This window comes from Varanus komodoensis, unplaced genomic scaffold (assembly GCF_004798865.1).
Source record: "Varanus komodoensis strain SLA01 unplaced genomic scaffold, ASM479886v1 scaffold12, whole genome shotgun sequence".
Classification (NCBI taxonomy): Eukaryota; Metazoa; Chordata; class Lepidosauria; order Squamata; family Varanidae; genus Varanus; species Varanus komodoensis.
The window spans coordinates 22,187,666-22,204,135 of NW_025335349.1; the positions used below are offsets into that span (position 1 = coordinate 22,187,666).

The 16,470-nt window shown below is 40.3% G+C and overlaps 1 protein-coding gene across 1 annotated transcript in view; it reads right to left on the reverse strand.

Moving 5' to 3' along the window:
- Positions 1–5,989: 5,989 nt before the first annotated feature.
- Positions 5,990–16,470, reverse strand: part of TAF2 (TATA-box binding protein associated factor 2) — a 61,990-nt gene continuing 51,509 nt past the window's right edge. The window contains exon 26 of the mRNA XM_044421815.1: positions 5,990–7,518. Within this exon, the coding sequence (XP_044277750.1) occupies positions 7,250–7,518 (269 nt within the window). The 3' untranslated portion in view covers positions 5,990–7,249. The remainder of the gene's footprint in view (positions 7,519–16,470) is intronic.

Here is a 16,470-nt window from a genome sequence, read left to right on the forward strand (position 1 = left end):
CAAGTCAACTACGACCGCTCCCCAAAACACCATTGCTTGTTTTTGCTATCACCCCTTACTTCTTTTTAAGAGAAGCCACAGACCAAACCAAGGACCTTCCACACTGAGCAATACCCTTCTACTAAGATAAGTATCTTGGATTGATCAGATGAAAGAAAGACAAGACTTGTTTGCATTTGATAGCTGCATAAAAGTGAAGATTTCAGCAGATATGCAAATATAAGAAAAGGTACATTTAAAATGCTCGACACATCTGTCTTGTACTTTGATATTTGCCTTCTCAAACTTAAAGTCAAGTTGTTTATTAAGGATCCTTCTATAGATCTGAGAATACATCAGTTGTCATTTGTAAAAACTGAACAAGTGCAAGAAGTGACCTTCAAGATGATGCTTGCAGTTAATTGTTCTGGGCATCTTCATAGAAGAGCATCATTGTCTTTTCCTAGTGTTTAAACTTGCCCTTTCAAAATGAATACACATTCACATAAAATTCTTCTGCCTGTCAAATATATCACACAAGGAAGAAGAGCAGCAGGAGGAAACAAAAGATTTTTAGAAAATAATACAAGAACAAGCTGGTTGTCTAAAATAATGGAAAGAGTATGACTAACACAGTCAATGTGTATCCTTGCTGAGTTATGGAACGATGCCATAGCTGATCTTCCAGCGTGAATCATAGTCGAAACATGTCCTCATTATGTTGTTGAAATACCCATAAGCATGCTCTACTTCATTTGGCAGAGGAACCAAAAGGACACAATCACTCGTCCTGCAACAAATAAATTCATCATTCATTAAGCCTTTGGGTTAATACTGCAGGCTTCCCCGCACCAGGTGCAATGCTCGGTACTTAAAAGATCAGCGGACAAGCCTGGGGTAGAGGATGAATCGTGAGAGGAAGGGCCAATCTCACGGGAGGCTGGGTCAAGGGGTGTACTGAGTGGGCCAGGCACTCACTCTTCCTTGACTTTCCAAGGGCCATGTTATCAGATTCTGAGGAAGGTGATGGGAGGGCAGGAGGATCAAAGGTGGACAGGTGTCTTTGAAGTTCTATCAAGGTCACTGCCTGCAGTTTCCCAGGCTGATGGTGAGCGCAGAGATGTTTTGAAAGAGATGGCAGAAGACCTCGGGAGACCCATTGCCTTTCCTGGCCCCTGAACCCATGATGAGGCTTCCCAGTTAGAGGGCTTGCACTGAATTGAGGTGCTTGCCACCCTGTGGATGAAGCCTGCAGCATTCCTGAAAATGAAGGATTGAGGATTCCAGTTAAGGGCTCAACACTCTTTACATGAGCAGAGGGTTATCATTCAGCTGGCTAGAGTGCTCTTAGTGTTGCACTGTCTTATTAGCTGTGAAGTGCCAGGGAAGATGCCTTGTGTTTCGGAAGCTAGGGCAAGAAAGGAAGGGTCGGGCTCATGAGAAGGGATTCCAGGAGGCAATGGGCTAACCCATAGAACTGCAGTAGAAAACTTTCCCTTGAAACCATATTATCCTGGTTCTACCAGCAACAAGCTATTTCACAGCATCCAAAATTCACATCTTGACACAAACATCCGCACTACTGCAGCGCAAAACAGTGGGAAAGAATCCACATAGCTGCACAAACTCAGGATAGTAACCAAGTAACCATTATAGGTAATGACCTATAAAGCCCTAAACGGCTTGGGTCCTGGTTACCTGAAGGAGCGCTTACAGCCACATATGCCCAGTCGCCCCCTGAGATCGGCGGGAGAGGCCCTTCTCCGGGAGCCCTCCGTGAGAGAAATTAGGAGGGTGGCTACTCGGAGGAGGGCTTTCTCTGCGGTGGCGCCCAATCTATGGAATGCGCTCCCCAGAGAGGTCCGCCTGGCGCCGTCGTTGTTTTTCGGCACCAGGTAAAGACTTTTATTTAAGCAACATTTTAAATGTTAATACCACTGAATTTTATCTGGCCAGGGCGGCTTATTTTATAATGTGTGTTTTAAATTATTATGATTATTTTATATGTATATTTTAACTTATTGGTTTTATTTATTGTTGTAAGCCGCCCCGAGGCTTCGGCAAATGGGGCGGCATAAAAATGTTTTAATAAATAAAAATAAAAAGATGTTAGTCTGAGAGCCACACAGAAAAGTAGCAACAACCCACTGCAAAAAGGGACACCCAGATAGACTGTGGATAAGGATAATGATGCCTCCAGAGGCACACACAAATGCATCCAAAATGCTGTTAAGAATGCCCAGTGGCTTCTGGGCATCTAAACAAATACCTCTCTACACAAGGATCATTCTTTCCAAACTTCTTCAGAAGCCAAAGCAAAGGTACATGAAGTATCAAAAATAAACCCATCTTATAAATGCCTATTTTGAAGCCAAAAGGATTGGAATACTCAGCACGCATGGCCACAAGTTCTGATTGCATCACAAAGCCACCCACCCCACAAGCAACCACAAACAGATGTCTTAAAAGGAAAAGAAATATCATCACAGCCAACCCAAGCAGATTTTTTTAAAGGACTCGCACATGTTCTGGACTACAACCTCCATTAACCAGCACAAAAGGGCTAGGGGTGGGGAGAAAGGCCAATCAGCACCAATAGCTTGAGGAAAAATTTCCTCAAGCAGCAGAAATAGCTTCACATTATCAATAATGTACAATAAAACATTACCCCCCCCCCACACACACACACTAAACAATGGAGACACACATTCACACACAAATGAAAGCAAATAGGTTTGCATATATACAGTCTGGGAAATAAGCTGTATTGTATTCGATAGGAAAACATTCTGAGTAGATCTGCATTTTTCTACCCTCTTCTCCCTTCCAGGGGGGCCTGCAACCTTACTTGTCAGTTTTACAATAGGTAGATGGTGTTCCTCCAGCAGACGACCTGAAAATATTCCAGAGCCGAGCTTTAAAGAATCTGCTACATACCCATTTCTCAGATGAAACCATCATGCAGTCTAGATGGATTTTGGCAGTAGGCCGAACAGTTTGACAGGAATAGAGAATTTTCAAAAGCAGTAGCATCAGAATTTGTGCAAGATTTACAAGCATATACACTATTAGTGCAGCTCAATGATCAAAGCCTGCTTTTCACTTTACTGAAAGAAAATAAACAACACTAACAAATATAAATGTAGTTGATCAATTTTGTGCAGAGGAGTTAGGCAGAAAGCAAAGCTTCAGTGCATTAATGAACAGAGGTTCTATATTCTATTTGAGAGGGATTGGGGAGAATATTTCCAAACATCAGGATCTATGTGTTTCCTTGTTTTGGAACTGATTAAGCCAGGAAGCAAACTTTTAACCCACTCCATCTAGCATGATGGGTTGTGCGCCATTAAATTACTTTGGAGTAAATGGAGTTCCAATCAAAATAAATACATACATGAATAAAATGCCCAGTGGTTAGTGAAGTTGGATAAAACCATTTCCTACTACATCTGACTGTTCACCTATGAATTAAATCAAGAAGTGAAGGGTCAGGGGATGTAGTGGAAACAGAAGTTATTATGGAGTTATTTGTCCATTCTAGGCAGATTTTTTTTAAAAATCCAAACAACAACTTGTTCTTTGAGTTTCTTAGCTAATATGTTTTTGGCAGAATAAGAACACTTCTTTTCTTTTCTCTATCGTCTTCACCACTGCTGCACACAACACTTGCAAGTGCAAACTCCTAAAAGAAATTGATTCCAGACCATATGGAAAGAAACAACAAATGTCATACAGAAGCCTTTTAGTGCTTTTGTTAGGTAAACAGGTGAACCAACCTCTAATTCCATTGTTATCAATTTATAGGGGGAAAGCGTGTCTACTGAAAAGCAAGCAAAGCATGCCTCTGTGGGACAAGAAATCACTCAGAAACTTCTTCCCCTAGTCCCACAAAAAGCCTCCCTTGTCTCCGATCAGCAGCTGATCTGTGTGTCCTGAGCAGCTGACAATAGCTCCATTTCTCAGTGCTTCACTGAGATGAGGGCTGCTTTCTTGGGAGGACAGTGGGGTGAGGAACCAAGGCAGGCAAATACTGGGCCAGATGGATGAGCCTTGGGAGCTTTTTTAGGCCCTTGGGCCAGATGTTTCCCATGGATGAAATCTTCCTTCAGTAATGGGAGAGATTCAAGGCCCTTTCTATGTTGCATCTCAGTAATAAACACGTAAGGACAAACTGGTATTGTGATGTTTACAATGCAAGGATGAGGGCAGAACATGGGACTGGCCTGATGATTTTACTGCACGTAGCCAAGTCAAGATGTATAACAGGCTGGTCAAGTTGTCCTGGTAACTTTGGATGTGGGGCAGTGTAGAAATGAAATAAATGGCAGAAGCTCCTCGCCCTTGTAGGAACAAAAGCAGGAATACATTAAATAACCAGCTATTTGTCGCTCTCATGGGTCATGCTAGAGGCAAGATTCAAAGGCAGATAGACTATCAGACTATCATTCAGCCCCTCGGCTCTCAGAATTGTGATAGCTGGACTCTTTGTTACATCATCAAAGCAACCAGGACTTCTTGGAGTTGTATGTAGGGAATCTCCATTTAATCAGGAATGCATATGAAGTCGCTTAAAGCGTATGATGAAACCCTGAAAAAGGCATTTCTCCCTCGGGCTGAGCGGGCAGCCCAGGGTCACACGCAGTTTGAGAACACATCCAAATGCCTCCTGCCCTCTCTTGCATCTGAGCGAGCCCCAGATGGCATAATTGCGGTAAGTAAATCATTTCTAGCATCACACTGAGAACACTGCTACAATGATCACATGGCATTTATATCCCATCTTTTCCTTTTCTGAGGAAACCCAGGTGGCTTGCTCAGTCACTCTTGGTTCCGTTTAATCCTCACATTGATCCTGTGAGGTAGGTTAGGCTGAGAAGTTATCCAGTGAGTTTCATGGCCAAGTGAGGAGCAGCTCCTGGACTTCTTGGGTTCCCCTCCCAGCATCTCCCATGCTACACTAACTGCATAGGAATAAAAGGACGGGGATGCACCCTCCTCTAAATGCCCCCAAACTTCCTCATCAAACTTCACCGAGTATGAAGGGATGCATAGTGGCTTGTTAGTGCACTCAGCTTTGTACATTCAGGCTAATTCAGAGTGTTTTGGGAAATGTGTGAAGGATGGTTCTTCTGAAGCAAACAAAATTAAAATCAGAAAGCACCTGCAGTTATGTTTGAGGGACACCAACAAAGCATCTCCTACAACTAATTTTCTTTCCAAACTCACCATATGAGGAGAGGCAGGGTTATAATTTTATGACCAGCAACTCAGAATGTCCTTACCAAGGTGGTTCAACTGGTATTGATATTACAGGAACACTGAAAGCAGGACTACACAACATTTTTGTCTGGGCATGAAAAATGTTTCCCTCTTCTCTATTTCATCATTTTTGAACCTCCTTATTGCCAGCATGCTGGTTACTACTGTTGCTTTTAGTCAATTCTATTTGCCATTATTAATTTGAATGTCTCTGTACCCACCTGAATGAAGGCTGTTTTAGATTTTTAAAAAAGGTAATGAATGAATGAATGAAAAAAGGGCCATGCAGTGGCTTGCAGGACACTATGGACTGCTGGGTTAGGGTAAACTGTTGCAGTTTTCAGTGGTTAGAATGTATACAGCATTCTCTACAGTTCACCAGCTTTCCTTGCCAATTTGGAGAAATCCCACAGTACTGCTTCTGATTTGTAATTATGCAGACTGCATGCTCCTCAAGCAAAATAATTCTTATTAAAGCAAAGGGGAAAAAAACTCTTGCATGAAGATAACTCTGGAGAAATACCAAGCCACGGAAGACTTCAAACCCAGCAATAACATTACTGAACTTCGGCAGGACACTTATTATAATCTGCCTCCCACAGGTTGGAATAGGAGCCAAACCACACTTTTTATGTAATATAGCATTAGCCAGAGACATGAGACCCAAGCTTGCACACTTCATTTCCTCACCAGCTCACAATTTTACACCAATAATTATACATAGTAAGACGGTAAAACACTGAACAGCACGTTGTATAAAAGTGTTTATTAATGAATTACTTGTTTTAATTTTTTTCTTGGGTCTTTTGTCTTTTCATGGGTCAGCATTATTCCTTCCACTGTCAATAAACTTACATATATATGCATACCAATTTCTTTAAAAAAGTTTTCACCCACTTTATGAATTTACAAGAAAAGCTCTAAACCAGATTGTTGAAGCACGTAAAAATGTTCTATAAAATCAGGGATGGGGTGGTGGGAGAAGAAAAGCACTAATCATTCCATTAAATGAAACAGAAGTGTTAAAAAGCAGTCCTATTTTCACTTTTATCAAGTTCTTCAACAGAATGCCGCTTGAATTTTATTACCTTATTTAATAAATGAACTAAGTCACAGCTTCATGTTTGAGTTTACTTACTGCACACTGAGAAGGATCCTGTTAGAGAGTTTCCAAACAAATTTATTAGAAACCAGGAGACTTTAAATATTTGCAATGGCTTTTTCCTTACAAGTAGAGGATTTTAAAGGTTAAGTGACATTTTATGGAACAGTTTCCATTGCCAGTTTTTGAGGGTTTGTTTTTGGCTCAAACTTCATTATACAGCTATAAGGCTGATTACAGAGAATGGAGCACAAGGTATTTTTTTTTTTTTCCTGCTAAGAAAAAACGTTACAGAGACAATTGCCAAATGCAGTTCTACTCAAACAGGTTATGCTCAACTGTTTTAAAAAATCATCATCTTAAAATAAAAATATGCATTACTTTGGATATACAACCATCCTAGGTTATTTTTTAAAAGTGTGCGACACCTACAATGGTTAAAGAGATGTACAAAGGCCTCAAGAAGTCTACATTATCCAACACGATGCAGGAATGGCAGCTTTTCCAGGAGGTTTGGCAGACTGCTTCTGCTGAAGACCCACCTCATGACAGCCTTCAAAAGTTTAAAATGTAATTCATTCTGGCAGGACACACAAAGACCCTGTTGGGCTTTGGATCATTCTCTCTCTCTCTCACACACACACACACACACACTCACACACACACTAGTTGCCTCTCTGAAAGAAAAAAATGTAAGGAAGATGGATGGAGAATACTGTCACAGAAGTTGTCTCTGAACCAATTTCTCTTCCCATCCCTTGAATCTGGCCAATGCAGCTGGCCAGCAGAAAAACTTGGAATTTAGATTTCGACATAGGATGCAAACCCCTGCAGGGACTTGCATTTTGCTTTAAAGAAGGGAAAACAGGCTCCCTGCCTTCTGCTCTATGAACCTGGCTGCCGTTTGCTTCAGTCTGACAGCGATGGCGAGCGAATGGATCGTCCACTGGCAGGGCTGTTAGAGAAAGTGAAAGGCTCCTTCTCTTTTTCCTTGCTGTCATGCTTGTGCTTGTGCTTGTGCTTATGCTTGTGCTTCTTCTTCTTCTTCTTATGTTCATGATGGTGATGGTGATGGTGCTCACTGTGCTTGGAGGAGCCGGACTCTTTAGTGAAAGTGGGCTGTGGCGGACCAGGCATTGGCAGCACGTTCATCAATTCCAGCGACGACTGCTCTTTACCTGGAACAGAGAGGCAGAAAGAAGGTCTGACGGTTGCGGGAGTCAGCCATGCACTGCAGGCGGGCACAGCACAGGCATTATATCCAAGACCCAAAGATCTTTTACCAGACTTGTGTATTTACATCTAAGCAGTTCTAACATCAATAAGATTAATTAATTAATTAACTTGATTAATCTTATTTAGGAATGTTTTTTGCAGGAGCTGCTTCTCATAGAAAACCACCTTTTTAATTTTAGTTCAACCATGGAGCTCACTTGGGTTACTTCGGGCCAGCCACATTCTCTCACCCCAGCCTACCTCACAGGATTGTTGTTGTAGGGATAACATGGGGAGCAGGAGGAAGAGAATGATGTAACCCACTTTATTTATTACTGGCAGGATGTAAAGCTAAAAGCTAACTAAATAAGTAAGTCAGGTGTGATACTGTTAATCTTTTCTTCACCTGTATGCTTGGCAGTGCCAAGCAGCTGCCTCTTTCTGGGAATAGGTTATAATATGGATTAATGTACTGTTGGAAAGCATTTTAATAGTCACAAATTTCACTTTACTGTTTACCCACTTACTGGAATCTAATACAAGGTCAATATAAATGGTATACTGAACCCTTATGACAGCTAAATGACTGACATTACAACATTGAAAGATAAATGGCCATCCCCAATTATGCAGTAGATAAGATTGACTCTTTCAGTCTTTGAATAGGTGGGATGACACCAATGTGTGGATATATATATTTCTTTATATTTATGTAATATATTAGCATATAAATTCCATATGCATTTGTTGTATTTGATGACTTAACCTGTATGCAATGTAAACAATTGTATTGCCTTCAGGTTTTAACTATTTTTAAAATTGTCAATAACATTTTCGAGAGAAACATTTAATTTTCATTTGACTCTCTTTATATTGCAATTCTTCTGAGAGCCACTCCATTTACCTCACATCAGATGTAGTTTAGACTGAGGGAAGAAAATGTCCAACTCTGAACTTCATGTCTGAATGGGATTTGAACCCAAGTTCCTGCTGTCAAAGACCAGCATTACCCAGTACATTATCCACTCTTTCTTAAAAAGCATTTTAAACCGCTGGACTAGGCTGAGCTCCAAGTTGACTGGAGAGATCACACAAAGTGCTAATGGCTTCTAAGGTATGACGGGACCACAGTGTTTAAAGTTTAACAGGTTAGTGAGAACCTCAAGTGTATTGTCCGTTTGCTGTTTCCATTCTCTTGAATATACTGAATTTCTTGCCTTGTTCTATTCCCAGACAAGCCTCTGACCACATGATTACAGCTTCCACTGTACAGGCTTACATTGGAAGGATGAAGCTGTCATCCACAATTCATGGCGTGAACATAAAAAGTGCATCCCTGGTGATTTGGGTACACACATCTAACACTCTCTAAACCATACCAGATTTCACAATCATTTCAAAACATAAGTTTAGAAACCAAATGTACAAAATGAACTTTGCAGTCTATCAAAACAAAGAACACAATGGTGAATATCAGATCATAGGCAAACCAAGCAGAGCTAGAGACAGGCTCAGTTCTAAGTTAAGGCCTCTAGACAGACTATCAGTTGTCAAAATCATGTTACAGAAACGTCTATGGTAGTTTGTACTGTTTATAAATATCTTGTAAGTTGACTTGGAATCAAGTTATACAGGGCCCAATGGGCTTGCTCCCAGAAATGTTGGACTGTAGCCTAAAAGACTTAAATAAAATTGTAAAAAGCGTGACCATGTCACCTCTCAAGCATCTTCTAAAATTCACTGAAATATAAACTACAACCCTTAGAAAAACACAATTCTGTATGGGTGAAAATATGGTTAAATTCCTTGTTTGTGACCACAGTTTTTGAATTATTTTGTAATAAGCATGACTTCAAATATTAGTAATACTGTAATAGTATTTATGCAATGAATTTCAATGCAAACACCAAAATATGTACGTACATAGAAAAATAAAATAAGTTTGCTTGAAATGTAAGCTATCCTCAAATCTGGGCATCGATATCTGGCTATATTCACATCCTTACTAGCAGATATTTTTACTAACCCTAATGCCTCAAATGACATTAGTATGATATGACATGTCAAAAACCCATGGAACAGAAAGCATATGAAAAGATAGTTCACACTTCTGGAAACAGATGTCATGAGACAAAACATTCAGAACTGATCTCCAATTCAACTCATAGCTACTCTAGAGTGGAATATCTATATAAAAGCCTTACTAAGATTGGGGGATGTTCGTTACTCAAGAAGCTTCATCTTTTCTCTCTCACACAATTCTGTTAGCTACTGAGGATGCAGCTACAAAAAAGATGAACACACCTGTCACAAATGGCAACACATTCCTTATACCGCCTTTACATGGCTATCAGTTTTCACTTTATTTCAATGTTTTTCTATGGTTGAATAGAACTCCTGAGCCTTCCCATGGTACTTTTCAGCATGCATAAAGCTTCGCACTTTTATCACCCCAAATTCTGTCATTAATAACTTGCTGCACAAACTTCCCTTCCTATTGTGCTCAAGAAAATCCAGTGACAGTGTATGTCCTGCCACCCTCAAGAGTGCTGTGCTGTACTCAATGGCTGAAGAAATGCAAATCAAGCTTTCTGAGTAACTCTCTGAAGCAACCGCAGTGGGTGAGGTACTGGAGTTTGCTTTTGAAGTGATTACTAATATTCCTTGGAACAGAACATGCACTATACCAGTTTATTCACTTGGCACCTCCCTCTGGGTTTGGATGTTCAGAGGACAACATAATTATTAGTTTCACTATGGAACAGATGTTTAGAATCAGGAGAAGGCCAACAGCTGTCCCTAAAGAGAAGGCCAGCAGCTTCTCTTATACCTGACAATGGAAACCACGACAAACGCCTGTAAAAAGAAAAGGGGAACAGAAAAGGGAGCCATGATCTACCCCACTGTCTTCCATCTTTCCCCCTAACTTTGGTACTGCTCATGAGGATGGTGGACTCCGAGTCCTCATGTCTGAGTGCTACTATGATAAAAAAGGCTGTCATTATGAAACACAACCATCTTTAGTACAACTCAGCAAAAATAAACAAAAGGAAAAAACAAGAACGAGCTAAAATAGTAGAGGAACTGACAAAATGTGAACAAGAATTACAAGAAGATCCATCCAAAAAAACCCCTTAAGGTACAAATGAATATTCTAAAACATAAACTGAACCTCCTGGACACAAATGAACTCACTAAGCAAATGAAATTGACCAAACAGAACTTCTTTGAAAATGTTAATAAACCAGGGATATGGTTAAAGTAAAGGAGACTATAAAGTAAAGAAAGAACGAGAGAAGAGACTGATAAGTAAATTGAAGGATGGAGAAGGACGACTGCAAGTACAAATCCAGTACATATCAAGAAAATAGCAGAAGATTTCTTTGCAAAGCTATACAAGAATGATGAGATTTCAACTGAGAAAGTAAAAGAATGTATCTGAAAGAGAGACCTGCCAAAGTTACCGGAGAAATACCAAAAAGTATTGAATCAAGAAGTAACAATCACAGAAGTAATAGAGGCAATTAAACGACAAAAGAATGACAAAACTCCTGGCCCGGATGGGCTACCAGCAGAGTTTTATAAATCCTTTGAAGGAATTTTTGCTACGCTTCTTAAGGGTCTCCCAACTTCTTAGTTACAGTTTAGTTTTTTCCCTGCATTATGCAGCATCTGAAGCCACACATAAAACCCCTCCTCTTTACCATGCACATCTGTAAGTCAATCCTGCAAATCTGGATTGCTCTCTTAAACGCTCCAATTTTTAAAATCAAATTCCAACTAAGTATGTTTGCCTGGATTTTTCCCAACTAACCCACCCACCCACTCCTTCTGTGTGCTGTGTAACCTGTGTGTTCATTCTTTCCTTAGAAATGGAGCTCCTGCTCAGGCTGCTTACTGTAGACAGCCCACAAACACATTGGTGATAGGCTAAGAATTATGACGACTGGATCTCTGTTTCTCTAGTGATCATGCTACATTATTATGTACATGTTTTTTGTTGTTGCCATTACTTTTAACATTTATTTCAAAAAGCAAACCAACAAACAAGCTTTTCCCCATCTCTAAGCAAACTATGGGTTTGCTTGCACATCAAGATAAGCCACTGCGGGTTACTTTACCCATGGGGGTTGTTATGTGCTGGCCTTTTTTTTTTAATGCAAGGTATGGGAGGGTAGGGGTGGCACTGTGAAGCTTGTTGTGCTGTTTGAACCCTTTCAGTGAGTTGTTGGCATGGTTATTAAACCTTAAAACAACCCAGATTGTAAATTAAGACATGTTGGCTTGTTGTGACATGCAGACCTGCCCTCTGTGAATTGACATTCGTCTGCCTTTGTCCTTTTCTTCCCTTGTTCCACTGTCCAGGTGATTACATGGCCACTGCCCACTTTAGAGTATACACTCCTCGGCTGCAAGGAACTCTCAGTGTTCCTTCCTAACTGAAGAAACCATTCAAATAGATGACACAACAAAAATTGTAGCAGAAATAATGGGGGAGGCGTGCGCGCGTGCACACACACACGCACACACAGAGTAACCATGCATACTGCCTTGGGTCTGTGGACAAAGGCAAACATAAAGAGACAGTTACCAACATATTTTACAAATAGCTGTGCTCAAGAACAGAAGGTTTTGCATTCCCACATACTGTATGATGTACAAAGAGTCTTACGATCTGCAATATAACCTGAACGCCAAAGCTTAAAATTAAGATGAGAATACAGCCTCTTTTTTTGGTTCTTTTGATCCCTGCAAAGAGGAGGGTGGAATACTCCCTACTGTTTTTGAAGATTTAAACGCAAATAAAATCTGTTTTTCATATTAGAAGTCAGATCCTGAATGACATCAGAGGCTTAAAAAGGGCTTGTGCAGATGCCTTCAAAGCTTCTGCACTTAGGGAAAAGTTATAATTAACATTCCAACAGTAGACTGGACAAACAGAAAACAGGGTGTTAATTTTGCATGTGTTTTGCTTTTGTACAGGAAAACTTTACTATTGTCTTTAGATTAAAAAAAAATAAGCAGAGCAGGCTAATAAACCCTTACATTAATCAAATGAAAAACTCTACTATTGGCTATTTGCCTTGAGCTACAGTACTCCCACTTCTATGAAGTGATGATAGAACAGAAACAGCTTGCAAATGAATTAAGAAACACACACACCATCACCCAGCCCAGTTTTTCTGAGAGCCACAAAGAGTGGGCAATAAAAAATCTGTACATAAGAGAGAACTTTCTGAAATGTGTCCAAACCATCACAGCAATTTTAGAAGTATTATGCTCATTTATTTGCTAATCATCAGGGGAAGGCTTATCTACCTAGCTGGTGGTTCGTATTTCAATTTTAGTCGATTCAGTTTTTTAGTCAATTGATTGAGCTATTAGATTTGTAGGAATCTGGATACAAACAATGGTTCTGAAGAAAGAATAATAATTTCTCTGTTTTTAGATGATGCATATGTAATAAAAGAATAACTTCTACTTGGGTGAAAGGGAAGACAAAATGCCTCTTAGGTCAACACTGGCCATCTGCAGTTCTGCATGTTCTTATATATTTATATCTAGCCATTTATCCATCTACCTGATTAAATAATGGGAGGCGGTTCATAGCTAATTAAAAGTTTAGACATTGATTAAGCTAATAAACTGATAAAATACTGAGCTTCAATGCTTTATCAGTCAGTTCAATGAAAAGTAGCCCTAGGTTGACAGTCCTATTCACTTTACAATACATGCACACACATTTACATACACAAAATGCATGCAACATGGGGCCAGACCAGAAGTGAGGCTATTCACACCATCAGCACTTGTACGACAGGTTTTTTTTAAGTAAATAGCAGGTGCTGGGGGCCAAAAGCTATGGCAAGGGAGTTAAAGGAGGGAGATTCCTTTGGCCTCGACCACCACTGTGACACAAGAAGGATCCCTACACCGTGAAAATGGAAACTTTCCTTCAAATGCAAACAACCTGGGTAAGGGCCTGATCTGGATCAGAACTGGTAGAGAAATAAAACCTTCAAAACCTTCTGTACCGGGGTCTCAATCTATTTACTTTTCTTAAACCGTTTGAATGGTGTGGATAGCTTCTTATCTAGTTTAATCCAGAGGCAGATTAAGCAAGTGAAATTTCTAAAAAGGAGATGAGGCTGCAAAAGTTATCTGTGCAGAACTCAAGCATCGCTAAACATCTATCTTGTCCAGACCAATCGGTCAGATGACTGCGAACAATGATTACAGTAAGCCTCTGTATTTGTTCACAGGAACTAGTGATCTACAGGTACATGTCTTCCCGCCATCAATGCTCTCTTTTAACTTGTCTAATCCTTAAAAAAACAAACAAGCCTACCACCACATTTTGTGGCAGACCAGTTTGTTCTCCAGACAGAAAAGTGTCAAGCCTCACTTGGTGACTTCTCAGATTGATGGGTTAGGTATCTATTTGTGTGGGTGCTGAACTGTGACAATTCCCTGGAAATGACTGACATACAGACTGGATTCATGCAAAACAGCAACCATCATAGCTAACTAGCTACAGTGAGTTGGCATATTGTCTGAACCTAATCTGCTTCTTGCAGAATAGCTTACTTTTGGCAAATAATCCATGGTTTTTACTAGGGTTTGTATAACCCTGATGGCTTTTGTGCTATGTGAATCTTAGAGACAGATTCCATTGTGGGGTATGGGAAATGGCAAGTGATCTTTTCTGAAACCTTACCTGTGCTGCTGGCAGGAACAACACCTCCACTTATGCCCACGTGGCTCTTTAGAGTGATCATCACTGGTTCATCATCTTTGAAAAAAAAATCAGCCCCAGAGGTGCACACAAATGTCTTTGCAAGTTTAATTGTGTGTGGGGAGTGTCAGTCTTTCTGAGATATGCAAATGTGTGCTTTTGGTCATTAGAAATATGATTATTATTGCATATCCATCCTGCTTTTTTCCTCCTGCGAGGTATTCTAGGTGGCTTACATGGTTCTCCTCCAGTCTATTTTTATCCTCACAGCAACAACCCCATGAGGAGAGTTAGGCTTAGAGTGAGTGAGTGGCCCAAAATCACCCAATGAGTTTTATGGCCAAGTGCAGCTTAGAAAAAGGACCTCTCAGGTTCCCCATCCAATGCTTTAACCACTATGCAGTATTGCATCCTGAAGTCCTTGTAATTTTCAGTAGTCCAAGGGAGCAAGGTGCGGTCTGTTAACCGATGGAAGTAAATGCAAGGGAAACTTGTGTTACAGTCCCCTTCCATTTACCTCCATATGTGTATTTCCCACTTAAAACAAAAACACAAGCTTTTCAGGCTTCCCTCAGAATTATTAGGGGTAGCTGGCAGAGCTAATGAGATGCTAGCACCAATAGGAATTACACCCTATCCCATCCAGCTATTTCCTCAGGGTTGTTGCTGTTATTGTTTTAGAACTGTCAAGGACCCACAGTAGTTGCAGCAGGAAATTCTCTGAAAAAGGGACTGGTTTTAATATCCAATTTCTGGAATAACTGGAGATATGGGAAAGTGTCAGAAAGATGGAAGGTTTGCTGACAGTTTAGCACTTGAAATCCAGAGGATTTGATTGCTAAGGGGAGGCTTTTGGTCGACATACTTTTTCCAACTTTGGCAAGGATTTTCAATTTACAGCTTGTCCACTGTGCGCAAATGATCCTAAAAGCAGTCTTGCTGTGTCAAATTCCATCGATGTTACCAACTGCATTTTGCTCTCTTTAACAGCTGAAACTTACTAGGGCATCAATCAAGCAAGACAATGAATATTTTAAAGAGCCATTAAGCATATACTTGCTTCCCTCCAAAAGATGGACAGGTGGGTTTTTTTAATACATATTTTTGTATGTACATTTTTAGGGCTGGGGGGCAGGAGCCTAATCCCATCTGTGCAGTTTTGAGATTCAGAAATGGGGGATGGGAAGAAAATAAAAGTGGTGAATAAAGCGGGTAGCAATTGAAGAAGGGAAGGAGAGACAAGACTGGTTCTGCTGCGAAGGAATGGATACTGGCTGGAGGACTGCGGAAAGTAAGGACAACCCTGGTGAGCCCACACAGGTAGCTTATCCACAGGGTGGCTTACCATGTCAAGTAAACGCAACCCTCTATATTCAACAACACATAAGCACCAGCTACTTTGCCCTAAGTCTTCTAAAATGGGGTGATATGACACATTTTTTCCAGAAAGGACAGCACTATCATATTCTGGAAAGTAAAAGAACAAGTTCATTTTTAGAGGAAAAAGACTGCCTTGCAGAGCTCAGGGGACATCTGAACAAATGCAAAGCCTAAAATAGCTTATTTGCCTGGTATGTGTTTTATATCCATTTGAGCTAAATGGGCTGGATTCCACAGAACTGCACTGAGCCCATTCATTTCCCAGCATATCTGACACACAGCTGCTGATACAGTGGTCCCTAAAGTACTATCTGTTAACTTTCCAGCACATTTCTGCAGGAATTCTTGTTTATACCCCCTGTTAGGGTGAATAAGAATGACACAAAATGAGTATTATGAAACACTACTGAGGAACTATAAATATTCACTGTATTCACAAGCTAATATTATTGGAAGCTTCATCCTATTTTGATAGCATGTCCCAATAAAGCAGTTAAAACTTTTGCAACTTTATTGATTTTAAAAAGCTGTCAAGTCAAGCCATTTCTAGTACTAACTTACGGGTGCAATACTGTACCAAAACATTTTTAAAATTAAAATCTCTAGTTCTCCCCTCCAGAATCTGTGTTCCAATTCATTTTTTTAACCGAAGTCCCTACCACAATATACAGTGCTGACAGGCCAAGAAACAGTTCAAAGGTGAGCTCTTGGTTTTGGGCTCTTGTGCTCCATTTGCTCCCCATCTCTACTCCTTATGGTAATCTTATGGTAATCCATTATCTGCCATCAGAAGGAGAAA